Consider the following 17,634-nt stretch of genomic DNA (forward strand, 5'->3'; position numbering starts at 1 on the left):
GTAAAGAGACAGTTTGGGCAGAAAATCTCTAATCTCTCTTATCAACCCATTTAGAGTTAAGTATTAAAGAACATAAAGGGATTAATTCAGGATTTAATTCAGCTATAGACTTATGGAGACAGTTTAAAACAAAGACAAATGTTGGGGTTAAAACAAAACAAATTTAAAAAAGGCAAGATGTATGTATTCTAACCTTATTGTGCTTTTCTTTAGTAGTGCAGGGCTGTAGAGCTTAGCAGAAGCGTCACGGACAAAGCCTGCAAAAAGAAACAAGACAAACTCTTAAAAGAATGTTTAGAAATATACAGTATGTCTGAGATTCTGTTAAGTGTTAGCTGACTTTTACAAGACAATTCACAAAATCTAGCCAAGAAACATCTCGTATTATACTGACGTACATAAAATGAAACATTTGTGCACACACAAACGGAATTTACCAGCTGAACTTGAATAGTTTTGTGTAATTAAATTTTATTTAATGTTGCTTACTGTGAAGTTAAGCAACTAAAGAATTCATTAGGATCAGGAAAGACACAAATTTATCTTGTGACAAAAATTTTAGTGGCATTTTTATCCAGAATATCTCCTCCTGTTGCCAATAATAACAACAATTTTAATAACACTTCATCTTAACTTCATGTTTTGGCCATTTAAACCCATCGTAATTTTTATTTTTTACCCCGCTGTACAGTCAACAGCTTAAGTTACTGCGTTTAACATTCTCCAGTGTTGGTCGAATGATAAATTTACCCCCTCCAAATGGAGCACCTGGGCTGGGGAGGGTTCGCTCCAAGAACAAGCTGAGAAGAACAAAGAAACCGTGGGTGTGAAGACATCCTAATTAACTTAAATGAAGTCTACTGGACGAGTTTCCGTCTCAGGATTGCCAGAGAATCACTTCAGGATGCTGACAGCTACAAATTAGCAGAGTGGAGAGGAGAAGAACAAGGCATTGTCTAAAAATACTAGTTGGGGTGATCAGGGTAAAAAATAGGCCCTGCTCAAAGGTTCACCCTCCTTCTTAAAACACATGTAGTTCACAGCACAGAAAGACAAACGTCCAGTAAACCACTTTTACACAAGGTTTGTGTAAAGGATTTTATGATCTAATGTGTGGACAGCACAATTATCACGTCCTGCCATTAGCACATTTTAACAGTGTTGACACAGAGTCAGGGGTCATTTCATGATCAACACATTACATGCAGGTTTACACACAGTGTGACAGCTGCAGGCACTGCTGAGATGCGACACCAAATCAGTTGCGACTCTGAAACTTTGGCAGTTGAAAAAGAGAGATTTGGCTTAACAAAATATCTTAAACTGAGACAGGCTATTCCACTATTGAACTGTTCCACTTCAACAAGACCTGATTTAAGTTTAGTAGTTGAATGACAGGTCTTTCAATGGCTGATGTTCATACTTTTATCTGATGAGCAAGATGTCAATAGCTCTTATGCTCAACAAGGCTGCATTTAATTGATCAAAAATACAGTAAAATAGAGAGGAAAATACATTCATATTCTAAAATATGAAATTTAGAATAACTTTTCTATAATAATGTATTTTAAAGTCACTTATTGGCCATTAAAGACATCACTCCAGTCTTCAGTGTCAAACGATCCTTCATAATTCATTCTAATTTGCTGATTTGCAGCTCAAGAAACATTTCTGATAGCCTTGTGGGCAGCGCTGACATATAGCGCTGTTGCGCTTTGGGCGTCCCGAGTTGGAGTCCTGGCTCACGGACCCTTCCTGATCCCATTCCCCTCTGTCTCCCACTCCACTATCATAATAAAAGGCAAAAATACCAAAAAATAAATCTTAAAAAAAAAAAAAAATTGGCTGAATAATCAGCCTAGCCAATATACACTCTATCCAGAATCATTTACTGTAGAGGTTAGTTGTTTTTGGCCTGCACATGGATAAAATTATATGAATTCATAATTATGCTTGAATGCCGTCTTGTTGCCTTTGATGAACAATTACTAAAACATAAGTCATTATCAATTGCATGGCCAAGTGTTTAATGTTGATTTTTTTTTAAAAATGGTTCATGTCAATACCGTTCTCTGGAGAGCAGATTTACTGATGGCCAATACAATTATTTAAGCTACTGCTCGGCCAAAAAAAGTCGCTGTAATAGGCAAATACTTAAGAGTCTATGACTGGATCATTATTGCTGTGATTATTATGTTTCTAGTATGTTATATGTTTAAGAACAGTTCTTTTAGTTCCAGACCTTAGATTCACTGACAGTCTTTGGGATGTGCTGGAGGAGATTTACAGAGTGCTTGACTCTTGCAGTATCAATACAAAAGATCTTGACAAAAAAACTGATGCACCTCTTGACAGAAATAAATGTTGTGATGTTATTTACATCAAGAGGTGCGTCAATTTAAAGTGTGTCTGGACTCAGAGGTGCCAATTCATGTGTGAAAATGATACTTCATGCTCCCTCCCAACCATTCTTTAACAATTTGAGCCTGACGAATCTTGACATTGTCATCCTGGAATATGGCCATGATGTGTCTTCCTACATGGTTGTTTAAGAAATGAAAAGCTACACACTCCATCAGTTAGGGTTAAAAACCTGTTCCCAAGCATATAACATGCTAGAAACGTAATCACAGCAATAATGATCCAGTCATAGACTCTTAAGTATATGCCTATTTAAATCCAAACAGCAACTTTATTTTGGCCAGCAGTGTATATACTGTATATATTATACAAAATAATGAAAGCAAATATAGAAATGTAGTGATGCAGAATTTAATTCAACACTTATTTTACACAATATTTACTCAATTTCCAAACAAAAAAAAGCATACTTTCTATTCCATTGACAGGGCTGTCAATTTTCTACACTAACTCCAGGCAGAATGATCACTTCGATCCCTTTGGCAACAGTCATCAGCTGATGCGGACTATCTCCAAATGGTCATATCGAGGTCCATCACCAATCACTTCGAAGTTCACAGTAACCTTTAGCACACCACAACTATTTAGACTTCATCTGATCAATTAATCAATCTTCATGCCCAAAAGAACAAGAGAAAATATACAAAAGATATACAAAATATAAAAGAGTCATATACTTCTGTTTTGTACTATTAAATTAAATATTTTTGCCAAATTACTTAAAACAAAGCCATCCTTTCTTGAAATCAAACAACTGTGCAATCCTTTCTGTTCTGTAACTATTCAATCAATGACCCTTTAACCATTTTACTCAAGTCCCCATAAATCAGCCTCACTGCCTGGTAACAGTAACCGGGCACAGAGAGTTCCACACTTACCTTGACTACACTGTGTGACATGGTTGAGATAGTTAGCAATCCACGGGTTTTGAAACATGTTGGAATGAAAAGGAAAGAAGAAAACAGATGAAAGAGAGGAAAAGGACAGATAGACCTAATCACAGGCTCAGACAGACGAAGAAAGAGCAAGAGAGAGAGAGGGACCGCCACGGACGGACTCAACGTGATGGAAATGCACACAGGCAAAACTGCAGGGCTAAAGCAAACACATGGGAGGGTGGTAGAGAGAGAGAGAGAGAGAGAGAGAGAGAGGTGCTAAGGCAGCTCACAGGCAGTAATCTGATTACAGGCAGAAATTAGCCTAGATGATAAAAGTGGATTGTGGGAGCACGAAGGATTCCTGGACTTATGACATGATCGCTGCTACATTTACACACACTCACACATGCGTCAGCAATCCAGGAGTCACAAATACTCGGTGATGCAAAGACAAGAGTCTTTAATTAAGTCTGAACTGCTTTTAACATCTTTTAGTCAGAAAAACAAGCTAAATGAATGTGAAGCTTTACTAAAAATCAAGCTGTGTTATAAGAAAATGCTATATTCTTAAAATGCACACACTAAAGACAGCTAAACAAGATAAAAGCTACCTTCCATGTAATTTTGAGCTTTTATGCTATCCGTTACGAGTGCGACAGGACATTTTGTGGATCATCTGGATTCTGCTTCTGCTGCACTGCCAAAGAGGTTGAGTTGGTAACTTAAATAAGGTTTCATTAGTTAACATTAGTTAACATGAACTAAGAATGAATACTTCTACAGCATTTATTAAACTTAAATGTTACACTCTAAAAAATGCTGGGTTAAAAACAACCCAAGTTGGGTTGAAAATGGACAAACCCAGCAATTGGGTTGTTTAACCAGCGGTAGGGTTAAATGTTTGCCCAACCTGCTGGGTAGTTTTGGGTTCATTTTAAGCTAGCCATATAGCAATTTTTAAACAATAGTTGGTTTAAATAAAACTACCCAGCAGGTTGGGCAAACATTTAACCCAACCGCTGGGTTAAAACAACCCAATCACTGGGTTTGTCCATTTTCAACCCAACTTGGGTTGTTTTTAACCCAGCATTTTTTAGAGTGTAATTTCAACATTTACTAATACATTATTAAATTCAAAAGTTAGTTAGTAACATCAGTTAACGCACTGTGAATTAACATGAACAAACAATGAACGACAGTATTTTTATTATTATTAACAAAGATTAATACATACTGTAACAAATGTATTGCTCAAGTTCATGTTAGTTAATACGTTAACTAATGTTAACAAATGAGACCTTACTGTAAAGTGTTACCATTAAGTTTTAGCTGTTTAGCATAAAACAGTTAGCCCTTACTGGTAGATGCTGTAATACACCATCCAATATATTACACATATTCCTCACATTACAATACTTTTTGCTGTATTAACATAATAATGTTAATGATTATTCAATCAAATTGACTGTTAATTTTATTGACAAACTATTATGATTATTCTTGAAAATCGTTGCCTAGTTGCCAAGTCGAAACACAGTTGTTTGCCAGTATTTCTGCCAGTGTTGTTACTGTTAACTAAAACTAATAATGTAACCTTATGTTGCCTTGGCTACTAAAGTTTAAGTTGAAGTACTAAAATTACTAAACTAAAACTGAAATAAAAAAATAAACTATAGAAATATTCTGGGGGGAAAAAAAATAAGAAAAATGACAAAAGCACATAACTAAATTGCTGGGGGAAAAACTAATTAAAATTAAAAATATCAAAATAAAAGCTAATTGAAAATATGAATAAATACTATAACTATATATAAATATTACTAAAATAACACTGATTCCTGCTCGACTGCTGTATCTAACTGCATCATAATTTTGTGAACATCTTTGTCTATGCATAAAGTTAACTCTGTCACATCGCCAAAGTATCTGTCAATCAAACTGCCCTAAAAACTCTCACTGAAAAGTAAATGACTGATGATCGCTTTGTTGCTGCAAATCACTGTTATGAGACAGAGAGAGTGAGAGACCAACCAGTCAGAACGAAAGTGCAATAGGTCCACACAGCTATATGCCAATACAACCTAATAAAACACTACAACTTTGGTGTGAAAGTATCATAAGTTGACAACGTTAAAGTGTGCACTAGAGGGAGCACCAAGAGCCAAAGGTGCTGCGAGGTTCACTACACTAGTGTTTCTCAAGACTGCACACAATGTCCTTCATGTTGAACGTGATTTCATCAAGTGCATCATGTTCCTGGATCAACATCTTTGTTGATAACATTCCAATCAACCAATCAGATTTGAGGGACAAGTTTAGAGTTTATGTCAAATTTCGGCTTACAACCAGGGTTGCTTCTACATCACTGTTATTCACCTATCATTTCCTAGGATTTTAAGGATAACTTATGAGCAGTTTAGGTTTTTCATTCATGCAAACTTGACAATGTTTCTGTCCTTATCTAGAGCGATTTCATCTATGAGATTGATTGTAATCATGCAATTCATAATATTATCAGATGGAAAAATAGTTTCACTACAAACAGGTACAACTTTATACAAATAAATCGACAAAAGATTGGTTTTTCATGATTAACCCAAGTATATACATTTATAATAAAAATTTTGAGCTATAAAACAAGCTCTAAAATATCATAGACATATAAATAATAGCTGCGTTTTTAAGAAAACTCTGTCCATACTAGCCAGAGAGTCATAATACTGGCACATGCACGTGCAAACATGTCCATCTCTCTGTCCTCTATCTTACTGGACCACTCAAGCACTGCTGCCCTTAATAAGGCAATGTGTGATGTGATTGGCTGAGAGGCCTCAATGGGGAGTGGCTAACTTATGTTTATCCAGCTCTGCTGTGCATGTGCTCTTCTCCACACTACCTCACTCATCTATCATATTCCTTTCACTCCTGGAAGTCATACCTCTATTTTCCCTTCTCCCTTAGCCAATTCTAGGATAGAAATTAACAAAATGGTACAATAAAAAAACAACATATACAAGATTCTTATGTAGCTATGATGAAGTAGTTGATGTTAAGAATGGGATATCTAATTTACCTGCCCTGACTGCAGAATTAGAGAGTACATTTGAGACCTAAAAACACAAACACAAATAACTAGACTCGATGTTTCCAGTAAGCCAAGGAGTTATGACTCTAGTCTATTCTGGTAATTTAGAGGTTAGTAGCCAGTTACGCAGGACTATGAGTGTATGCCAGATGGGTTGTGTTAGGTCAATAACACAGTATATCTGGACAAAACCCATCATGTGAGGTGATGAAACAATAAAAATAATAATAGGTAACACTTTATTTTACAGTGCCATAGTTACTACATACTATAGTAATAACAGTAAATTATGCATATTTACAACTAACCCTAAACCAAACCCTAACTCTATATAAGTACATGTAGTTAATTAATAGTACTCAGTACTTATGAGTAATTACAATATAACTACAGCACTGTAAAATAAAGTGTAACCAATGTAATAACATATGCATATGAGATATTGTATAGAGTGTAATAGTAGGATAAATGTCTCATTCATTTTCTGCATAGATAACCTGATTAACAATAACGTTAAAGTAAAGTTTAAATAAGTCAGTCACTCACCATACACTCTCAAACTAGTTATATGTTATACACTACCATTCCAAAGTGTGCATTAAAAGGGTGCATTACATTGATCAAAAGCAACAGTAAAGACATGTATAATTTACATTTAGAATGTACAACTTACCCCTAACCTGGGGTAAATTGAGCCACAGGAACACTATTTTTAGAACCCATTGTCATATATGCATTCTGATCATTTTAAATGATAAGAAACATCCTGAAATTACTTTAAACACTTCCATCGTATGGTACTTCTGCCTAATTTTCTCTTATCTTGAGGACCACATAAGTTAAAAATGGCTCATCTTACCCCACTCTTATTTACAATACATCTGATTTTTATATACTACTTTCCTGACAAAATGTAAATAGGAGAAATTCATAGAATAAAAATAAAAGACAGCTGAAAAACTGTACTGTGAGTGTTGCACTCTGTTGTGGCATAACAATGAAAGCAGGATTCAAATCAGAGACCGATTTCACACTCATTCATCACTCAAGGAACTGCTAGAGCCGTTGCCAAGGAACAATCTTGTTTACAAGAGACAGAGTCGAATGGTGGGCCACATCAAAGCATTGTGGGAAGAACAGACATAACACAAAATCAACAAAGCTGGAGATTTCTAAAAACTCCATGCTCAAACATAGATGCACACTGCTGTAGTTCACTTGACATTTATTGACATAAGCCCTTGTAATCACTGTAAAGCTGTGCAGGTACACCAACAATGTCCCACAGGGTGTGACAGACACTGATGCTTAAGTACAGTCCTAAATGTAATACCCTAAAATACCCTAAATATGTTGCATACATTACAAAGGTTTGTACTTGTCTCAGATGTAGCAATAATTGCAACAAATAATTAACATTAATTAAAGTCGGTATGAAATAGAATTTTCTTCCCTATTGTGATGTACAGTATATCCGAGTGAAATGGCTTCTGAAGAACCACAGTCATAATTCTGTTAAGAAAAAGACCCCATTTGTCTCCTCTGAAGTTTCAGAAAATATCTCAATGATGTTTCAAACTGTTGCCAAGTCTGTCAGAGTCTGATATTTTTAATCAAAATACTTAATTCAAAACCAAATAATATGAACTATGTAGAGCTGCACGATTAATCGTTAAAAGATCATGATCTCAACTCACACACCCACGCAATCTTGATTCGGCTCTATGACTATTAAACCTTATAATACTTATGAAACAAGTATGGTCACAGCGAACAGTCAGATCTGTGTTCTGACCCAGAGAGAGCAGGTATAAAACAGCTTCACAAACAAAGTATTTTCAAATCACACACACAATCATTTTTTCTGTTACAATAACTCACATTATTGGGATAAAAGTTTATAGTTTGGATACAAACACTAATGTCTATGGTAGCGATTTGAAAGAAAGAAAGAAAGAAAGAAAGAAAGAAAAAGAAAGAAAGAAAGAAAGAAAGAAAGAAAGAAAGAAAGAAAGAAAGAAAGAAAGAAAGAAAGAAAGAAAGAAAGAAAGAAAGAAAGAAAGAAAGAAAGAATCACCTTTTGAAAGTATCTTGAAGCTTCAAATAAAGACTGTATTAATTACATTGTTACACCAGTAGCTGGCGACACTGTGACTGTGACTGTAAAAAAATTGATTTGTCATTGAATCATTCATTAAAAAGATTTGTTCAAAAACGCCGATTCATCCAGTAGTGGTTATACGGATCGTTGTTGATCCGTGATCCGTACGGACCAAGCCCCATAGTTCGGCACACATGTGATTTGCGGATCAATTGCAAGTTTAACCGCAAAAGAGTGAAAGGTTATCATTTTCACGTGTTTTGTCTTGCTAGTTTACACATTAAATATAGATATAAAACCATTCCAGCGCTAGAAGAGGCAAAAGAGGATTTAATTCAGTATCGCACGCCACGCTTTTATCGTACACACAGACGCACTACAAGGCTCGCGTTTCAGATGGCTCGCAAACTCCAAATTGATTTCTCTTTCGCGTCCTCAATGCACTTGGATGGACACATACACACATTATGTCAGTCAAAATACCCCTCTCGGCAAGTATTCTCTAAACACATTCGGTTATGTCTTAATTGAATGAGGTGAGAATTCGGATGTGCATCTATCGGATGTGTGCGTGCATGGGGTCTTACTTTTAAAGTGACAGCAACCTATAAATACCTGCTGTTGTCCATCATGTAAATCAAACAACAAAACAGAGATTTAACAAAGATTCATCTATACTAATTTTATACAGTGAACAGTGTCATTTTACATTTAATTATTACATTTCTGTACACAAAAATTAATACTACAGTTAGACCTTATATTTTATTTGTAACTTTATGTTGTATTTATCTATTCTTGTAATTAGTTCACAGTATTTGTTCTTTTTACAGTCTGTTCACTTGCCTTTAATAATGTATTAGTTAGGCTAGTAGTTTCTGTTGTGGTATCGGAGTAGTTAAAGTCAGGCTAAGTAATAAATGCAAAGGGTTTTTTTGTGCCGATCCGAAAAATGATCCGATCCTTGACTTAATAACCGTGATATGATCCGAACCGTGGTTTTGTGATCCGTTGCACCACTATCATCCAGTAATGAAACATGTGAAGTTTTAAGAGCGATTCATTGAATCATTCATTTAAAAAAACAATTTTTAACATTTTAAATAGACTGCAACAATTAACATTTGGTCAGAATCTCTAGTAAATCACGTTATTTTGTTTAGTCGTCTGTTCAGAATAGTGATCTTTGTTTGAAACAAAAATCATGATTCTCAATTTATCCAGAATTGTGCAGCCCCATATGCTTTCCATGTTTTATTTATCTCATGGAATTTTATGAGAAATAACTAAAAGTTGATATTTAAACACAACTGCGACAAAAGTGAAAAAAAGTGAAATTTAAGCAATTTTGTTCAACGTGAGTGGTGTGACACGACAAAAGACAATAAAACCCATTATAATCAATGATGCGGTTCTATTTCTGACACAATTTAACTCAGTCACCCAATTTATCTTTAGCACTAATATTAGCATAAAGCAATAAAAAAAAAAGTATCCCTTTATGGGAATATTAGAGACATCATCACAGTGAATGTAGAAATGGTAAAATCACTTCTGGAATCTTATAAAAACTCTCTTTCATACATTTAACCTGTAGTCCCAGAACAGTTTGGAGGAGGAGTTCGGTCAGACTACATTCTCTAGTCGTTCTGGTCTCCATCTTCTGCCTTTATTAGGACACAGAGCTTACTGGCAGGATGAGGTTTGTTTAAATTACTGCTGAACTACAGACTGCACTGTGAGAACAACCATTCGAACATACCTTACAGACAGGAGGCAGGTGCTGATCTCTAACTGCCTCAAACACTAGGCTGAATTTACAAGCCCTGGATTGAAAGTGATTCTCTATTGGGATCCTGAGCCTGGACCATCTCAATATGTCTCATTGTTCTGTCTCTTATCTAAACATCTCTCCTCAAAAGGACTTGTCTTTTCCTACCCATATTCTCATCCTCCTCCTTTCAACGGTCTTTGCACTTTGTTTTTAATAATAGAATACTCACAGTATGTATTTTGTATACAGAATATATATATGCACATAATACTATGACAAAATGTGAAATATATTACCAGCGAACAATGCATGATGCAATACTGTATCCCACAATGCAATGTGATGATTTGAACTTCTACTGTAACAAATAAATCACCTGAAATAAATCAAATAAATAATAAAACAAATAAATCTTGACTCATTTAGCTGGACTGCTAAAAAGACATTTTTACACAAAACAAGATAGAAAAGCAAAATAAGCATATTTCGAAGTAAATTAAAAATTATAATCAAATATTAAACTCAAAATAAAAAGTCTTATCTAAAATTGCAGCTGCATGCCATTCACTGAATTAAACATACAATATATTAACTGTAGTGTAATTGAATGGTTTTTTTTTTAAATCAGATATAAATCAAAAATAAATTTGAAAAAGCAAAATAGCCTTATTTAAAAGATAATAAATGGATGTCATTCACTAAATTAATCATACAACACATTAACTGTAGTAAAAGGTAAGAAATAAAAAAATATATATAGAAAAAATTAATCCCATTCCCAAATTAGAAAACAAAACAAAAATCTTATTTAAAAGATTTTATCTGGATGCCATTCACCAAATTAATCATACAATATATTAAGGGTAAAAAATAAATTACATTTTATTTATTAATCTAAAAAACAAAACAAAAACAAAAACAAAATAGTCTTATTTAAAATATTATAACTGGATGCCATTTACTGAATTATAAAATATTAACTTTATAATGGTAATAAATAAATGTAAATAGTCATACTTCAAAGATTACAAGACTATGTATGCATGCATGTGTATATATGTATATATAACTATTAAGGGAAAACATTAAACAAAGCAGTATACAGTACACTGTGCAGTATGCAGTAAGCAGTACACTATTATTCCATTCCAAACACAGCACACATCATTCTCTATGAGGTTTACAAATGGTGAGGACTCACATTCTCTGCTCTTATAAGGTTGTGAAGAGTCTGAATCAGTCAGGCCTCATCACTCCATGAAATTTATTCAAGAGTTGCTCTTGGCTCAGTTTGGGGAAATAGCTGATCTTACGTCAACAGCCGTTCTAAACAGGAAGTAACGATAAAGATCTACACAAGGAATCAATTCTGAACATTAATTCATTTGTGCTATTACACAACCTGTGCTCCTTCATTCTGCATTTAAAACTCCTCCATTCTTCAATCTCTCTTGTAATCCAAAAATCACTATAGACAGGAACTCATAAACACTCAAAGCATTGTCAACAGAGCTGATGTATAACAGGAAAGTGCCATCTGAAGTCTGTAATGATTAATGGAGTTGGCCAAAGTTTTAAACTGTACCAAGAGGGCATGATTTGGCTGGTAAGCATGGCCTTTTTGCCCCTGCTTGCAGACGCCATACACAACCATCTGCTCACAGAAACTCTCTTTCTCCATTGACTCCCATTCAAAAATGAGTGTTTTATTCTGAATTTTGCTGTCAGGATATTATTATCCTACTGCCCTAAGACATCTCTAACTCTATCCATCATACTAGCAACAAATTCAACTTCTATTTGGGAGATGTCAGATGTTTTTAGAAAGATGTTTCTCAAACCGTAGCAGGGAATGAGCCACAGCTGAACCTCAAAGGACAAAGACAGACTGTGGTGAGCTGCAAACAATACCAGTGGGAGTGAGAGATTTATGGATGAATTATATTCAGACTCTGTAGCAGTTAAATCAAATGGTGACACATTGCAGAGCTAATGTGATAAGGAATGCACATGCACACACACACAAGAGCAAAGCATGGCTTTTATGCAAACCAAAACACAAATAGTAACAGAGTGCAGAACAAAATCTAAAATAGAATCTTTAAATCTCTGCATAACAGGAAATTCGATTTTTGTCAACTTTTGCACACTTTCACCATAAAACATTATCGTTGAAGTCGGCATGAAACGGAAGTTGCTATAGTCTTTTCTTCCTATTGTTGCATACATCCTACTGAAAAAGTTTCTTGGAGAAAAAAAAAAAAAAAGTAGGGCGGGATTTGATTGGTTGGTTGTGGTTTGCTATTGGTGAATCTCACTTGAGTGACAGGTTGCCCCACCCTCGCGCCAGTAAACATAATCAGAGAACAGAAGTCGCTGAAAGAGGGAGGGAAAGTTATTTTGATTAAAGATTACTGGGGCACATGAATTTAAAATAATGACGTGCACAGATAAATTGTTTATAATAAATACTTAAATGTTCCATTTAAAAAAAAAAAAAGGTCATTTTTGTTTTCATGGTGTCAATAAGATACAGTCTGGTCTGGTTAAACAAGTCTTGTTCATTCTTCAGCATCAATTTTGAATGCATCCGAATTACAGAAATCACTGTTCTAAAGAAAACACCTCCTTAAATGAACAGCAAATCTTTACTTGAAGTGGCATAGTGGTGCAAAAACTAATACAGTAGTGCAAAAACTGCTGTATTATCCAGAATTACAAGTTTTACAACAATGTTCTGTGCATCAAAGGTCTCCTCAAAAATATTAAAGGGTTAGTTCACCCAAATGTAAATTCTGTCATTAATTACTCACCCTCATGTCGTTCCACACCCGTAAGACCTTCGCTCATCTTCAGAACACAAATTAAGATATTTTTGATGAAATCCGAGAGCTCTCTGACTAGACAGCAATTTAAAAACAGTACCACTGTCAAGGCCCAGAAAGGTAGTAAAGACATTGTTAAAATAGTCCATGTGACCTTAATTTTATGAAGCAACGAGAATACTTTTTTTTGCGCAAAAACAAAAATAATAACGACCTTATTCAACAAATTCTCCTACGCTGTTTACGTTGGATAGACAGTGCAGCACTTCCAGGTTCTACGTGAGCAGCACGACGCATGCGCCGGCCAATAACGAGTCGGCGTTCTGACATAGAACCTGGAAGCAGTGTCTACACAACATAAACAGCTAAATTTGTTGAATAAAAGGCATTATTTTTGTTTTTGCACACAAATAGAATTCTCATCGCTTCATAAAATTAAGGTTGAACCACTTGTCACAAGGACTATGTTTTTACTACTTTTCTGGACCTTGAATGTGGTAATTAAATTGCAAGAATAAGAACTCTGAGACAATAATTAAAGTATAAAAAAAATACAAAAAGAAAACAGAGGGGTTAAGTGTTGACAGTATATCTGACTGTTTGTTTTGACAGAGAGGGCAGGTGCAGATAATTCAACAGCTGCAATATCACAGTCTGGCTCCAGGCCTCATAGACTCTCTCACACACAAACGAAAATACAAATGGAGCCATGTACTGTATGTAGACTCTTTAGTGGCCTTTCCAGCCTCATAACCACAGTGACTGTGCAGAACTCCGATTGCATACAATTACCCAACTGGTCCACATTTAGTCTGTTCATCAACAGATATGCACTTCAGAGCTCATCTAGTTTGCTAGTATCCCAGAATTGCAAACCATATTCAGAAACAGCTTGACCAAAGACCACATAATGGCTCTCCTTGACAAAGCACAAGCGGGACAAATTTGTGCAATCATTTGTAAAACTGCTCCTACATAAATTGTTGTGACAGTTTTACAGTTGTTTTGGATAAAAGCATCTGTTAAATGAATAAATGTAAGTGCACATAAGATTGTTTTTACAAGCAATTTACACAGAAATTTGTTGTGCTCGTGTTTCATAAATGAAGCCCAGTGATCCTAATGTCACCAAATAAACTCCCACCTCTCTGCATTAACTGAAATGATGATCTCCAAAAGTTAGATTCATAAAAATTACTTCACTTAACCTCACAACACTATGGTGAAAGAGTGTTTGTTCAATAATTCATGACTAATCTTTGGCCAAATCATTTTTCTGGTTTAATACTTTGGTAATACACCAAGTACTTTGAGAACTGGATAAATTTGCTTGGGCATAAAATATTATACCTTACAGAAAACCTGTGTTTTTTACCTGTACCCCACCCTGTATTTTTACCATACAGAAAATTTACATTGAAACGTTAAACATGGGACAAAAATTATGCACATTTTGCTAGAATAAGGGAGTAAGAAATTTTACCCCACTGTCCCCACCTCTCAGCTCCAATGAATAAGTTTTACTATATCCGTTCAGAAGAATTAGGGTGAATTCAGGTTAAATTCCCAGTCATCTCAATGGCAAAAATATCCCAATCAACCTGAAGTCACACTACACAGATCCCCAACCATTAAAGGTGCAGTAAGCGATTTCTGAGAAACACAGTTGATGTTTGTAATCAACCCAAACAAACACATCCTTACCTCCACTGCTCCACCCCCCAAAATGCAAGAGTGGATGTGTCCCTATCATAGCTGAAGCAAAGCAAAATATTGCTTTGCGAAAAATAAAGCGAAGTTGACAAACGAACAACAAGAACAAAAAATTAACAGTACACACGAGTATACGCAAGCAAGAGTTTGTTGTTCAAATCTTCCTCTTGCTCATTCTCTCCTCTCCCATTGAGTGGACACACCCCCTACTGCTGATTGGCTACAACTTGTGTTGTGCTGCTCAGTCCAAACCACTTTCAACAGCATTCACAGAAATCACTTAAAGGTGCAGTGTGTAAATTTTAGCAACATCTAGCGTTGAGGTTGCAAATTGCAACCAACGGCTCAGCACCGTGCTCACCCCTCCCTTTCGAAGCGCTTTAGAGAAGTTACAGTTGCTGACACAAAGACAAAGATGTCGTTGTCTGAGACAGCAAAGCAGCCAATCAAGCAATGAGGTTTCTTCTTACTTCTAACACAGAACCGTCTACTTCTAACAAACCAGACGACTACTACTACTACTACTACTACAACTTCTTTGTGCATATTCAACGTAGTGACAGTCCAAGCTGCCTCTAAAATCACCAATGAAAATAGTGACGAAACATGCTCTGTAGAGCAGTTTGTCCATTTAGGGTTACTGTAGAATTAGGGTTGTCCATTTAGGGTTGTCCATTTAGGGTTACTGCGCAAAATGACGACTTGACATAGAGGGGGACCCGCAGTGTATGTAAATAGAAATGGCTCATTCTAAAGTGATAAAACATAACGGTAAAGTCATTATGTAAAGTCTTTATACACCACTGAAAGCATAGTTATATTATATTGCATTTCTGTCAATAGATCCTCCTAAATTTTACACACTGCACCTTTAATATAGGAAGTTTAAATGCTAGTAACAAAAACTTACAGATGGAACAATCATTTAAATGCTAAAATATCCTAAATACTGTACATTAAGGTTTTTAAAAAAAATCATTCTTTTTCTATTTCAAATAAATAGTGTTCTTTTGAACTTTCTATTAATCAAAGAATCCTAAAAAAAAATGTATCACAGTTTCCAGAAAAATATTAAGCAGCACAATCTTTTTCAACATTGATAATAAGAAATAATTCTTAAGCAGCAAATCAGCATATTAAAATGATTTCTAAAGGGTCATGTGACTCTGAAAATTCAGCTTTGCATTAAAGGAATAAATTACATTTTATAATATTTTCAAATAGTTACTACTGTTTTTACTCTAATTTTGAACAAATAAATGCAGCCTTGGTGAACATAAGAGACTTTTTTGCCATTTCATTCAATGTCACGCTTTAGAGGATCTAGAGTCTAGACCTGAGCATGCTCTTTTCCATAAGGTAGGAGGTCATCTTCAGGGCAGGGTACGGTTTCAGTCACTGAGGTTATGGAGTTCTAGCCGGTCTCATATTTAAGGTCTGCTGGACCAATCTTTATTTTTCTGGGACAGTAGCATGTGATATGACTCACAGATCATCATGCATGTATCTGAGCCCAAAATATTGCAGAACCTGCAGTCCAAATAATCTAAAAAAATCTGTTAACTTTATATCACTCCAAATCATGTACTGTATAATCAAAAATAATCAGTAATTAATGCCTGACCTCAATGACAACAAATACTGCTTGTTAGTGAACATCTGAGCACCCACAAGAGCAGGTGATTTTCTTTATGCGGTTGCACGCTCCTCCAGACATCGCAAACATAAACACACATGGGATGCCAGGCTTAGACATACCGGCTTGTTGGCACAGACCTCAGACACACTCCGGTTACAACCCTGCTGTTAACAGCTGATTCTAGATGAGCTTCAGACGACTTGAAGGCACAGCGAGTCCTAACCTTCACATTTATGAGCAAAACAACAGGGCAAAGATCTCAAATTATCATGACAAACTATTTGTGTCAAGCAAAATGTCTATTCAACTTCCCAACCCTTCAGTTTCACTAAAGAATGTCAATGCAAACCAAAAAACAAACCTGTTAACTAGACTTGTTCTGAAGAAAATCTGAATGCTTCCCGTCCATGTAAAACTTGCTGCCACAATACTCAATACTTGAATGCGGGTGGTGGTTGCCATGTGGATGCGAGGGTGTTTTGTGTAGTTGCTAGAACATTACTAGGTGCTTGTTTTAATTATTGGACCAAAAACCTCTGCACGCAATAACCTAGAATACTGTCAAACTCTTGATGGTTGCTCTAACACGTCTTCATCGTCAGTTAGGAACTTGGGTGTGCTCTTTGATACCAACCTTTCATTTGAAAGCCACATTTCTAGCATCTGTAAAACCGCATTTTTCCATCTTAAAAAAAAAAAAAAAAAAAAAAAATATATTTATATATTATATTTATATATATAAATTCTCTCAATGACAAATGCAGAAAAGTTATTTCATGCGTTCATGACCTCATGGCCAGATTATTATCATTCTCTACTGGGTGGTTACCCTGCACGCTTAATGAACAAACCAAAACACAGCTGGTTCAAAACACAGCAGCTAGAGTTCTTACTAGAACCAGGAAGTATGACCATATTAGCCCGGTTCTGTCATAAATGCATTGGCTTCATATTAAACATCGTACACATTTTAAAATCTTGCTAATTACTTACAAAGCACTACATGGTTCTCACTAAATGGTACTTGGCACATTATAGCTTCACATCTATTACGATCTCAAAATTCTGGCCAGTTGATTTTACCAAGAATATCAAAATCAACTGCAGGCGGTAGATCCTTTTCATGTTTAGCACCCAAACTCTGGAATAGTCTTTCTAACCTTGCTCGGGAAGTTCGGGACACTCTGTTAGTTTAAAT

The 17,634-nt window shown here is 35.4% G+C and overlaps 1 protein-coding gene across 1 annotated transcript in view; it reads right to left on the minus strand.

Moving 5' to 3' along the window:
• svilb (supervillin b) overlaps nucleotides 1–4,105 on the minus strand; it is a 55,278-nt gene extending 51,173 nt beyond the window's left edge. Inside the window, 2 exon segments of the mRNA XM_048163832.1 lie at nucleotides 194–257; nucleotides 3,300–4,105. Coding sequence (XP_048019789.1) covers nucleotides 194–257; nucleotides 3,300–3,357 — 122 coding nt within the window. The 5' untranslated portion in view covers nucleotides 3,358–4,105.
• Nucleotides 4,106–17,634: the final 13,529 nt, after the last annotated feature.

The sequence above is a fragment of the Megalobrama amblycephala genome, linkage group LG17, assembly GCF_018812025.1.
Source record: "Megalobrama amblycephala isolate DHTTF-2021 linkage group LG17, ASM1881202v1, whole genome shotgun sequence".
Taxonomy (NCBI): Eukaryota; Metazoa; Chordata; class Actinopteri; order Cypriniformes; family Xenocyprididae; genus Megalobrama; species Megalobrama amblycephala.